We start from the raw sequence: 13,568 nt of genomic DNA on the forward strand, positions 1-13,568 counted from the left end.
AATTTATATTTTAAGTTTCTCTCACTTTTTAACGGCAAAAAAAATCGACCCTGGGTTGGATTAGGTTGAGTGAAAGGACAACATGTGTTTTCGCTTATCAAATAAAAGACATCGCTTATTGTTTAATTCAAAGCTGATTTTTATTGTCGCCTTGCGCGCTTTCTTTTCAATAGTGCTTTGCTCTACACTCAAAATAAAACTCATTCAATATGACATACTCTCGCTTGAACATCCTCCGGCCTTGAGACTCGATACAGCTCGAGGCTCAACAGGTTCTATTGGTAAGATACAAAGTTTCTGCACGGGACGGCTAATGGTATTTTGCCCAGTCCAAATAGTTACATTGCGTACTAATCCATCACTACCTGGATGCAAAGCAGTTACTCGTCCCATTTTCCATAAAGTCGGTGGTGTTACTTCATTTTTTATAACTACCAAGTCGCCCACCTTCATATTTTGTCTAGCTTCTCGCCATTTTGGACGCTGTTGTAGCTCATGTAGGTAACTGTCACTCCAAAGTTTCCAGAATCTCTGCGTTATGAGCTGCCGTGATTGCCAGTAGCTGAGCCGATTCTCCGGCCGTTCCACTGGTATTTGCTCACCTAAAGCTGGAACCAAAGCTTCGCCAATCAATAAATGCCCAGGCGTCAATGGATTCAAATCCTGAGGATCTGCACTTTGAGCGCATAATGGTCGTGAATTGAGAACTGCTCCTATTTCTGCCAATAGCGTTTGCATAGCTTCTATGGTTAATAGTCGGGCTCCCATCACCCGACGCAGATGATACTTGGTTGCCTTCACGGCTGCTTCCCACAACCCACCTTGGTGAGGAGCAGATGGGGTAATAAAATGCCACTCGGTTTGCCGTGTTGATAACTGCTCAAAGAGATCTGAACCACGCCAAGTCTGCAGCATTCGACTCAGCTCTCGTTCTGCACCAACAAAATTTGTCCCATTGTCGCTCCAGAGATGCAGACAGTGGCCATATCGAGATGTAAAGCGGATAAACGCCATTAGGAATGCGTTGGTGGACAGATCGGATACAAATTCTAAGTGGACCGCCTTAGATACCATGCAAACGAAGACGGCGATATAACCTTTTAGAACCACATTGCCTCTGCGACGGTCTGGCCGCACTTGGATGGGCCCCGCATAGTCTACTCCCGAATGCAAAAATGGGCGAGCTGGGCGTACTCGACAAGCTGGTAAGTTTCCCATCATTTGCTCGCACGTTTTTGCTTTTAGCCGTTCGCACTTTACACAGTGTTTGATCAAGGACCTTGATAATGTCCGCATCCCTATGATCCAATATTTCTGCCTTAATGCAGCTGTCAACTGCTGTGCTCCGCAATGTAGTAGCTGCAAGTGTGTCGAATGTGCTATTAGCCAAGCTAATCTTCCCTTTCCCGGTAGTATGGCTGGATTGCGCTGGCAGTCTGGTAAATCTGCCTCTTGCAGACGGCCTCTCATTCGAAGTATCCCATCTCGAAGAAATGGGGTCAATGCTTCAATCGCATTTGACAGACGGAGCCCTTTACTATTACCCACACCTTGTCCAATGTGCTCCATTTGTCGTATATCGTCCCCAAAATGGTCGCGTTGTTCTTGTTTGATCCATATTGCCAACGCGCCCTCGAGTTCACTAATCTCTAAATATGATTTCCGCCTGGTTTCCGATGGTGCTCGACAATTTCGCACGAACCTAAACACCCAAGCTGTTACTCTGATTACTCGAGTAAAGGACGAATACCGGTACAATAATGACTGATCTTTTATTACTACTACGCTTATACCGACCATAGGCTGATAACCGGCCCCCCTTGATTCTCGACTAACCCTGACTCGGCATTCATTATTAACACTTGTCCGTACTTCTTCATGTACCTCATCTGGTGTCTTCGGCCACATAGCTTCCGGGAGCCGTAGAAATTCGGGCCCCTTCCACCACAGCTCGGAATTAATCAACTCGTCCATTGACACGCCTCTGGAAATTGGATCGGCCGGATTCGCGTCGGTGGTCACATACCTCCACTTGCACGTCGTTGTGTTTCTCTTTATTTGTAGTACCCTATTTGCCACGAATTGTTTCAGAGAGGCACTATCTCGTTTTAACCAACATAATACTACCATAGAGTCCGACCAGCAATAAGCCGAATGGATTTTGATCTTATGATGTGTTTCGCCAATTGTCATTACACGCTGCATTAATTCACCCAGCAACGTTGCCGCCCGTAATTCAAGTCGAGGTATTGTTTCCTTTTTCAATGGCGCTACCCTAGATTTTGCCAGCAATAGGTTTGATGTTACTAATTCATTATCGTATATAACTGCATATATCGCTGCTCCAAATGCTTGAATCGAAGCGTCGGCAAACCCATGCAACGCTATGTCAAGTCGTCGTGAAAACCCAATCCAACGCGGAACTCGTACGCTGTTGAATTGATGTATTTGGGAAAATATTTTCTGCCACATAGTTTTTATTGGTTCAGGTAAGATCGCATCCCACCCTAACTTCTCCTGCCAGATATTTTGGAGCAAAATCTTGGCCTTTATTATAAATGGCGATGCCAACCCATCGGGGTCAAAAATCCGCGCAGTGATACTTAAAACCATACGTTTAGTCCAAGAGTCAGGATCTACATCAGTTAGCGACTTCACGGCAAAGGACAACTCGTCCGTAGAAGGAATCCATTTTAGACCCAGCACAGATGCTTCATTATAGGTATTGAACCAATGGTCATTATCATTAGATTCTAAATTGAGAGATCGTTGGACATGATTCGAATTTGACCGCCACTTGCAAAGCTCGAAGCCTCCCGCCACCAAAATCTGTTGCAACTGCTTGCATAGGGATAGTAGCTCCTCTTCCGTGTCAGCCCCAGACAAGCAATCGTCCATGTAAAAATTGTTCAGCACAACCTCTGCCGCTTGCGGCCATTTTACCGCGTTATCCCTAGCACACTGCTGCATGGCTCTAACTGCACAAAAAGGGGCCGAAGCCATGCCAAATGTCACTCGGGTAAGCCAGTACTCACGTATTTTCTCGGTGTGGTCTCTCCAGAATATTCGTTGAAGGTCCCAGTTACGCGGGGATATTTTGACTTGAGGAAACATTTGCTTAATGTCTGCCGATATACCATAAGCGTACAAGCGAAACCCCCAAAGTAGGTCGATCAAGTCTCGCTGCAATTTAGGGCCAATCATCTGGACGTCATTCAACGAAACGCCGGTATCCGTTGAACAGGAAGCGTCGAACACTACTCGAAATTTCTTTAAAATGGCGTGGTGGGGAATATAATATGCCTTTCCTTCTGGTGGTCTCGTTGCTAGCATTAACCAGTCTTTGGCTATATATTCGTTTACAAAGGCCTTATATTTTTCTTTTAGTTCGGGTTCTCGCCTAAATCGCTGCTCCAACCGTAAATATCTTTGCAATGCTGTTACGCGATTAGAGCCAATACGATCCCAATCACGTCTAAGCGGAAGCTGCACAACATATCGTTTCTGCTGTAATTCAAACGTGTGCGTTTCCAAGAAATGGGTTTCGCACTCTTGTTGTTCTTCTGTCCAATTTGATTCGTCCCCTGCTAAAATTTCCGCTTCGAAAAGATTTCGTACTAATTGCTCAAGATGTTCATCAAATTTCGTAGAATCGCCGTCTGCTATATTGATCCCCACAACGTGTGAGTTAGTGGGGGGTTCGCCAAATAGAAGCCAGCCTAAGCGAGTCTCCTGCGCCACAAACCCCGAAGATAGACGACGCATGTTTTCCTGCATCAGCTGAGCCCACGCACCAACCCCCAACAATATTTTTACTTGTGCTGGTTGATAGAAAGTCGGATCTGCTAAGAAATTGGATATGTCACTTGGTAAATTTTTCATCTTTGCCTCCTCGCACCTTGATTCGCCTGCCCTCTTCTTGCCTTTTCCCGCTGAAGATTGCATTGCTTTTGCTTTCGGCATTGTTCGACCAAATAATACCAATTTATCCAGAAATGCGATTAAACAATCAATTAGATTCCCTTTGGGACAATCGAAAAGCGACAAGATAGTAATTTGTTAGAAAATTCCAGAAATCTACTGAAAATCTTAAATAGTTTTGTATAAACAGAATCGCAAATACGCCGTAAATTTGTATATCAACGACTACTATTAAACGAAGTTCGAAGAGAATTAAGTCTTTCTCGCAGCGTCTGCATTGTATGTATATGGACCATCACTTGTTGCTGTTTTTTTTTTTTTTTTTTTTAATCGCAGTAGGTCATACTCTGCCAATATTCACAGCCTACTTTCTTCCTCATGCATAAAACTCTATACACTGCTGTCTGCCTTGTGTAAATCGGCATCATGATACATACTAAACCCAAGACGCAATAATGCTACAGCAACGCCGGCGATAAAAACTATACATACATCTTCGCTGTTTGCGCAGCACACTTCCATACGCTGTCGCTCTTTCTCTTCGCTGAGATCTTTCGCTGACCGAGTAACGCTATTTCATACGCTGCCGCTGTTCCTCTTCGCTGAGCACTTAAGAGCAATAAAACTATATAATATAAAACATATATGGATTTTCGCTGTGGTATTGAGCAACATTTATATCAAGTTATCTGCTCTCTACTACTCATCTCATCCATATACACACAGTGCTCGGATTTTCCCAAGCAAAAAATAGGCTTGAAAATAAATAAAACGCAAAAATGCATACATATGTATCGGTAAATTAATGTGATAACTTTAAATGTAATGACTGCATATAATTGCCAAAATTCCGCAAGACTTCTTAGCAGTATCAGCCTCCTATTCAACCCAATTAGGAGCATTTTTTTTTTTTCACAGTACGCCGTAGAATGAGCTAAGAGCAAAAGGAACAATTTTTAAGAGAAAACAACCCATTCCGCTCTTCAGGTATACACATTCAAAACACAAACACATTTTCTCATTTTGCACAAAATTTTCGCTGCTAACTGAAAATGTATCTATTACGCCACTAATCGCTTTATTTAACACTTTTTTAACTTTTTTTTCGATGAAGTTGACTGTAAATAATGCACCCTTCGGCTCGATGGACCAAAATGTTTTCGCTTATCAAATAAAAGACATCGCTTATTGTTTAATTCAAAGCTGATTTTTATTGTCGCCTTGCGCGCTTTCTTTTCAATAGTGCTTTGCTCTACACTCAAAATAAAACTCATTCAATATGACATACTCTCGCTTGAACAACATGAATATCCATTGTGATAACACTTAAGATAACGGCGATGTAAGCAATAGCTACATAGAGAACCATTGAGTGGCAACAATGCAGTTTCGAGTAAGACCGATATCGACCCTGGATAAGTGCCTCGGCTCGGAGATATTAGTGAGACAAGGCTCAAATACTTTCGTCTAGTTCTGGCAAAAGTATGAAGTGGCACGTTGTTTCCACCTCACTGCATGAATGATGGTGAGCGGCAGCAAGAATAGGCTTTGTTCGCACAGTGACCTATTAAACTTTCAGCCACCATTGGTAGATGAGCATTGGTGAGACTAATAATTTCAGTAGAGCGCGTGCTATCTAGTTCCGACGAAAAAGTTTTCGCTAACCTACCAAAGTTTCTGCCCTAGGTTTTCTTAGCTAACTTGAGGTGCATCTATAGACGGGCATACATCTTCATTCGGTTGAGTTGTAGCCATGAGCCCTAAGAGGTCCAGCCTCGATCGCATCATATTTGAACTTATGGCTTTAATAACCGCTTGGCTATTGAAGTGCATGCTGAGTTCCCTAACCGTAGTAGCACTGGAGAGCATCCCAGTAATAGCATTTTTAATTGCGCAACCTCTGCTTGGAAGACGCTGCAGTGATCAGGTACCTTAAACTTATGACCGACATGAATCTTTTGACATTGAGGCCCTTTGGCCTCTAATTATTTTAAGTTATTTATTATGAGCAGTCTTATGCCGTAGAAGCTAAACAGTTAACAATTAGTGATCTTATTTACATCAAAATTTGTTATCGTGGACTTTTTGTGAGAGATAATTTTATCTCCATTACCCTTTCTGAACACAGATCAATGGAAATTTCCCGGCCTAAGCTGAAGCTCTAGCCATCTAATAACTAACCTCACAAGGCCTAAGCTGAAGCTCTAGCCATCTAACAACTAACCTCACAAGGTCCACATATTAGGATACTCAAATCAAAAATCAGAAGGGCTGTAGGCCAACATATGCGAGTTAAATGGTAGGAGGACTTATTGCTGCTCGAAAACTGAGGTTAACCGTGAAGACTTAACAAATCCTAAGAAGCATAACGACATAGCTTTTGGTAACAAAGTTTTATCGGCTTCAAAAAATTGCGCTTCCCGTTTCTGCTGGAGATTTTTGATGCACTCTTCTACTGACAAGGCTATACGTGGTATTGGATGAGGGTACAGACATACAAACAACGTTGTGTTCATTAGCATCATGATTACAAAGTTCCACGAAGCTATTCAATGTGGAGAGTCGCAAAAAATTCTCAGGTCGCTTGCTGGCAGCAGTTGCGGAATAGAACAAGAAAAACTTTTCTCGGCATGTAAAACAATTGCCCGACTGATGGTATGCTGCAAGTCTGCACGCAGAACTACCACGGGAGGTTTGAATACCAATTACGCTGTGATGCGGAAGTGCTCCATCTAAAAGAGCGAAATGGCTTGCTAAACAGGCAGTCTCCAACTAGGACATCAGTAATAGCAGACAGCTGCTTGATGTGGCTGCGCCTCCAACACGTGCAAGAAAACTTCTTCGCAAGCACAATGCGGGGATTAAGCCACACATAAATCAGCCGTTGGATCCGAAGGAGACACAAACAACTGATCTATATACATATCATCGTCAAGTAACGTTTAAATTTGGGAACCCTCTTTTTCTCTATTGTTTACGCTTTCTGTTATCAAAATTACAAAAATTATAAAATCGACTTCCTGACACTTGCTTGCAATGTTTTTAAATTAAATTAAAAAAAAAAATTTAAGGCGCGATAACCTCCGAAGAGATATAAGGCCGAGCTTCTCTTCCAATTTGAGTCGTGCTCCTATTGATTTTCCCTAAAAATCGGCCGGACGGGACCTACATGTTTTATGCCGACTCCGAACGGCATCTGCAAGGCAGATGAGTTTTCACTGAGAAGCTTGGCAGAAATACACCCGGAGCGCTTGCCAAACACTGCCGAAGGGCGACCCCGCTTAAAAAAAATTTCTTCTAATTGAAAAACCTTATTTCTAAAATTTTGATGTTGCTTTGACCGGGGTGTGAACCCAGGGCATACGGTGTGGTAAGCGGAGCACGCTGCCATCACACCACAAACAATATATTTTTAACATACAAACAATTTTATTAAATTAACTCACTTACCTTGTTGAAAATAGTTGGCCTTGCGCACATACACACACACCAACGCCATCAATTGCAGCTGTGACAAACGTTGACGCGTCGACTGCGGCAATGGCAACAAATCTCGTAAATTTGCAATTTCAGCATTGATGAGATCGCGTCGTAATTTTGAAGCGCCTTTTGTAGATTTATTGGCGTCGAATCTGTAAAAAAGGTAAAATTTTTATATGATTTTATACATAAATTTTTCGGCCATACTTATATAGGTTTACAAATTTTTAATTATTAAGTGCCATTTTCTCACGTCAACTTTAAAATTTATCGGCCCTATAAATATGAAATTTGTTGACAAAAAATGTTTTTATCTAACCGATGCACCTTAAAGTTTACTTTTGAGAACGGCGCTTGGACAATTAGTTAGTTTTTCTCACAACAAAAAGTTACGTAATTCAAATTTTCCATTTTCGTTTGACATTAAATCTCTATGAATAAAATAACAGTTTCCATAAAATTAAATAAAAACATCTTCAACTTAATTGATAATGATTAACATTCATAAAAAACAAGCAAGAAATTTCATCAAGAAAATTCGTCAGAAGCAGTGGCAATTCAAATGCAGAGTGGGCTGTATATCCACCACACAAAAGGTGCCACAGCGTTTTTTCTCTTCGCTCTTGCATCAGCTAATATCAAATTTAGCAGAAATATTGTTCCGGTTCCCTCAGGCGCAGCCAAAAACACCAACCCTAGAGATTACAAACCTCAAAACATTACTAAATTTCCAAAAGGATTAACAGCCAAACCAAACTCTGCAGTCAAACTTTAGCTGTTAAAATAACCAAATTTTATACGGCAACCATATTTCTTAAAAACTGCATTTGTAGGGAAGCTGCCACGCCTCCTTTTCTCCAATCACACATTAAGACTTAATGTTATATAGCTTCTTAGCAATCCAGAGATATGCAGTATGAAATATTCCAATTGTGTGAAAGGTGCCACGCTCTCTTATTCCTCACCCCACATTTTCTAAGCGGTGTTTCGGATTGATTTTATATAACTCTTTACTAGATTTCAATGCTCTAGAATAAATACTTCTAGAGTTATGCAGTATTAAAGATTCCTATTTTATGGGAGTTACCACGCCCCTTTGATGTATTATTTTTACCCTATAACCATCCTCGGAAGGTTTCTAGTGGGTGGTTCAAATTTGGTTGTGATTTGTCGATCCATTTAGGACGCAACCCGATCCATACATACATGGTTTGAGTTTTATATATATAGATTTGCTGGGAGTTGTTAATAGGCGTATAACACTGTGTAACAACAAAGACACCTGGGAAGTCATACCATTTTTCTTGTAGATCTTGAAGATCTATGATGATTGCATACAAGATTTTCCCCGGACCATCCCAAAATCATGAGTTATGGACGAAAACGGATTTTTCGTACTTGGTTCGCTATAAACCGATTTATTACGGATCGTATATGAAAAATTAAGACCCTTCCAATGATATAGTTTATATATATCAACTAAGAAAACAATTGTGTTACTGTAAGCATTTTCCCAATTAACAAAAATGAAAATGGTTTTTTGACCGTAACCCATGCCTTCTGGGTTTTACGGGGAAAATATACTAGAAATGGTTTTTTTTTGAAATACTGTATAATCAAGAGAAATAAATTTGCTGAAGCTATCTATCGTGCATATTAAGCTCAAACTTATTAATTTAAATACTAAATATTTTTTTTTAAATTAAGTTGCATTTAATTATGCATTCAACTAATAACATACATACATTGAATATAAAAATTGCGCAATACAATCAGCACTTTATCGTTTAATAAAATCTACCTTAGCGATGTACAAAAGACGTAAACAAAAAAAACGCAGGGCTATTAATGTTTAAATATTACGTGTTTATGGCAGTGTTAAATTAAACAGCATCCGCCTATCATTTTACATTGTAAAATTTCCTTCTATTCACATAAATTAGGTAGTACAAAATTAAAGATTCTGATAAGATTAGTGGTTGACTTTTGTAATTATTTGAGCGAAGTTCAAAGAAGTTAATTTAATTTGGCTGAGGTAAAGTTGCAACTTGTTCACGGCTTTTGATTTATCTTTGAATTTTAGTTCGAAACAACACGGCATTGACGGGATCATTTGCATACATCGAACGCGGCTAATAGTTTATATTAGAAAGCTTTGTAATAGCTCTATCATCATTTAACCTAAATTTATTTTGAAAAGGAAATTTGCGAAGTAATAATATTTAAGTAAATTGTTTCAGTCTATCAATATTGAAATAAGAACAAGTAAGATTGAATAAAAATGATTAAAAACACAAAAAACAAAAGCATTAATTACCCTGTGAAAAAACATATCAAATCCAACCAAACGCAATATCAGTTCTCATGGTAAAGAAATTAATTCATTTGAACTCGACACTGAGTTCGCCTCAATGTTTTCCTTTTAGTTTACATTTTTTACAAAAAAATTCACCATACCTTCAATTCAGTTCTCCCTTGCATTTTTATTTCGTTAATTAACTCGTTGTGTGGCGAACTTATTTTGAATGTAAGCAACACAAACTGCAAACAGATTCACTAGCTGAATCAACACAGGGCAGTTGATTTGCTACTCACACCATTACGCGTCTTTCACCTAAAGCACTGAATTTGTATTCTTTCCTAATATTTCAGATACGAATGGGTTTACTTTTATTTTAAGAAGCTATCCTTTTAGAACTATAAAAATGTAAGCTTTTTTTTAGGACTTTATTAACAGAATGTCTGGGATACGTCCTTTTCAACAGAACTTTTAAGCTACGATCATTCTACTAGGATCAGTGTTGCGAATTTTTTTACAGAAATAAGGCTGAATAATAAAAACTTGCAAAAGCTTTAAAAAAGAGCTAAAATTTTAAGGCAACTTTTCAAGCGTTTTGTTCAATTTATTCATAAAAACCATAACAATATAGAGACTTCATATATCTAGTCAAAATTTAAATTAATGTGTTCTCCAATTTCAGAAAAAATAAACAAAATAATTTGGAGATGCAATTTGTGTTTTATAAAAATTGTTTCAAATAAAGTATTTGACCACTAATCTACTATATTTCTACAACACATCTGAGAAGTTGGCATACATAATCTCGAAAAAAAGAACACTGTTCTGAGAAGATTCCAAATAGTTCTAGAGTTCCTAAAATAAACAAAATAAAAATAAAATAAAAAAATTTTAAGCACTTCCTTTATACAAATGGAAAAAAATCATCGAAAAATGTCTCCTTATATAAAGACATATTCTTGCTAAATTTTTATTTTTAAATTATGACATAGAAATTGCAAAAATATTTATGAGAAATAAAAATATAAAAGTGGAGCGCACATTATTTGGATTGGAAAGCTGGTAGGAAAGGAGATATTATTAGTCAATCAATCGGCTATCAACGACCTCTGAATTAAGCTCTAAATTTTTAGACTCTAGCTCATCTAGAAGTTACTTAAAACCCGGTTTCAAATTTCCAAATTATTATCTAATTTTTTCGATCCGTGCGCCACCTAACGAACTTTTTTCCTTTTGTTGCATTGTTACGGTTTTCTTACCTCTGTGTAAAGTTTCATGTTTCTAGCTCAATGAGAAGTTACTTAAAAATCGATTGCAAGATTTCAACCGTCTTAATATAAAGGAAGTAAAAATCAGTTTTCAGTAATTTTTCAATATTTCTTGAGTTCTTGAAAAGGAAAAAAAGTTCTGTGACCAACATTTATATTTTATCAAAAGTTGAAAGTTTTAAAAAAATTTGAGAATTAAAAAACACTTCTTTAAAATTTTTGATAGCTCTGCAGTTCCTGTAAGAATAAAAAAATGTTCTGTAAACTGTAGTAGTTGTAAAACTTTTTTTCTCCTTTTCAGGAACTCCAGAAATATTGGAACGCTACTCCGAAAACCAATTTTTTTTTTTAATTTGGAAAAATGTTCTATTTAGTTTGAAACGTATTGCGTTTATTTGTGACGCATTCAAGAACTAACATTAGATATTTAAGAATGGGCTGAGCTTCCGCATATATCTCAGATGAAGATTGAAAAAAAAAAAGAAATTGTATTGGGTTAGTCAAGAATTGACTAAATTTCTCATAATTTCTACATTAGAAAAGGAGGCGTGCTTTACTCCACATGCCACTTATTTTAAAAGCCAATATATCCGGAGAAAAGAGCTTGGGATTCAATGTTCTCACTATTTATTCAAGCTATGGCTCTCGCAGATGGACGATTTTATATGCCCGTCGATTTCTTGATTTTTGTTTTTATTTTTTTCAAATAATTTCAATTTATAAAAGTTTCTAATGGAGATGCAAATCTTTTTTGACAAGCATTGCTTGTTCGGCCTTAAGCATTTTTTATTCCAATGGTGCCAGATGACTGTAATTTGCTAAAACATTTTCAAATGAACTGAACTCACTAAATGCAGCTAATTTGCATATTTGCGATGCCAATTTTCTTTAATTTCAACAAGACAAACAAATGAGAAATTAACTTTGAACACATTAAAATCGCAAATGCGCGAAATTCGCAAAAGTACAACAATTCGACAACTACAATTGACAAATCGTTTGAGTTGTGCGATGCAGCAAAATAAACGTACAGGCTACAACAAAAATAAAAGAGCTTGAAAAGAAATTTAATAAAGCAATGCCTACAAGTAATTTAAAAGAGCTAAATTTCGTTGGTAAAACTTTTAGATTAAAAAAAACAAAAAACAAAAAAATCAACGTAAGCGCCATGTCAAGTACCAAACAAATAGCGCCAGCTACAAGCAAACATTTCTACACACATACCCGCATATTGACTTAATGTTGTTTGTGATGAAGTTCGTTGTGGAAAAGAAAAGTAATGGTGCGGAAAAAGGGGAGCGTGCTGAGAAGAGGGCGTTGTCTGGAAAATGGGTATTCATCGTTTGGTGTAGATTTTCACTTGAAGATTGAATTGCGGTTCCAAGAATTTTGTGCAGCAGCAATCGCCAAATCGCACAACAAAAACAATACAAATTTCAATATACACCATATCTTTTATTTTTTTTTTTTTGAGAAAGAGAAAACCATAAAATGAAGAATTTTCAAAAGTGGAGAATGGGCTGTTAAGAAGCAGATGAGTAACAACTTAAATGCATCAAATGTAATATTTGTTTAGGCAAGCAAAGCAACATAAAAAGCCAACAACAATTACTAAAGCAGCAAAAACATGCCACTACAACATCACCCATAGCAGTTATAACAACTGCGAAGGCAGCAACAATTGCTGGGAGTGTAGCTATTGACTTTGTGTGGAAGCTTGCTCACACCCGCCACTGCTGCTGGTAATTTTACAGATATACATATGTATGAAGGAGTTTGTATGTGTGTTCATATGCTGACCGATCCTTATACTCATAGATTAGTGTGCTTTTGTATTTGTTTTTGCTGTTCTACATAGATGCTCTCTGCCTTGCTGCTGCCGAGTACAGCTGATGGGAATAGAGATGATGCTGCTGATGCTGCTGATGATGATGATGGTGCGCCCGTTGATGGTGATCTATGCGCTGCAGTGTGCTGATGTGCAGCAAGCGGGTCATCAATGTACAAGTTTTGATTAAGATCTTCTTAGTAAAGGTATAAAATAAAAATGAAAGTAAACAAATTTTATCAAAACATAAAATAAAAAATGGCTGAAATTAAAAACACACAAAAATTTGCAATGGTCTGAGGTTGAAGTTGTGATTCGAAATCAGTTGGCAACACATTATGGCCTCTTTTCTAAAAATTAAATATTCTTGCAAGTTAACAAAAAAAAATGTCTAAGTTTAGTCAACAAGTAGATAAAAGATTTGTAAAAGACCGTCCTTAAACTTAAAGCTGATGAAGGAAACCTCAAGAATTAAAATAATTTTTTTTTTCTTCAACTTACGAATGCAGCCCAATTTGCATTTCGATTATTTGGCATCCCATTTTTGGGTTCTATCTGGTATAGCGGACAAAACTATATAACAACAACTTCAGAGCTTAAAAGAACATTAGCAAAGAATATAGAGCTTATCAAGACCAACTTCTAAAAATGAGATTTCAAATATACGAGTTACAGTAAAAAAAATCAGCTGTTTTTCAAGGGCAAACAACAGTTGTTATCCGACATTCTCAAAACAAAATGAATCTCAACATAAGCTTCTGATCTAGATGCA

General features: G+C 37.8%; 2 protein-coding genes across 7 annotated transcripts in view; both read right to left on the minus strand.

Annotated features, from left to right (window-relative positions):
- dysf (dysfusion) overlaps nt 1-13,568 on the minus strand; it is a 177,222-nt gene that overhangs the window by 70,209 nt on the left and 93,445 nt on the right. For all 6 annotated transcript variants that reach the window (XM_067778852.1, XM_067778859.1, XM_067778839.1 and 3 more), the window contains one exon: nt 7,372-7,553. In XM_067778852.1, the coding sequence (XP_067634953.1) occupies nt 7,372-7,553 (182 nt within the window). The remainder of the gene's footprint in view (nt 1-7,371; nt 7,554-13,568) is intronic.
- LOC137247890 (uncharacterized) lies at nt 182-5,168 on the minus strand. The gene is made up of 2 exons (XM_067778824.1): nt 4,969-5,168; nt 182-4,530 (listed from the first exon to the last, which is right to left on the minus strand). Exon 2 carries the CDS (start codon nt 3,961-3,963, stop codon nt 205-207), a length of 3,759 nt encoding a protein of 1,252 aa, XP_067634925.1. The 5' UTR covers nt 3,964-4,530; nt 4,969-5,168; the 3' UTR covers nt 182-204.

The sequence above is a fragment of the Eurosta solidaginis genome, chromosome 1, assembly GCF_040869045.1.
Source record: "Eurosta solidaginis isolate ZX-2024a chromosome 1, ASM4086904v1, whole genome shotgun sequence".
In the NCBI taxonomy this organism is placed as follows: Eukaryota; Metazoa; Arthropoda; class Insecta; order Diptera; family Tephritidae; genus Eurosta; species Eurosta solidaginis.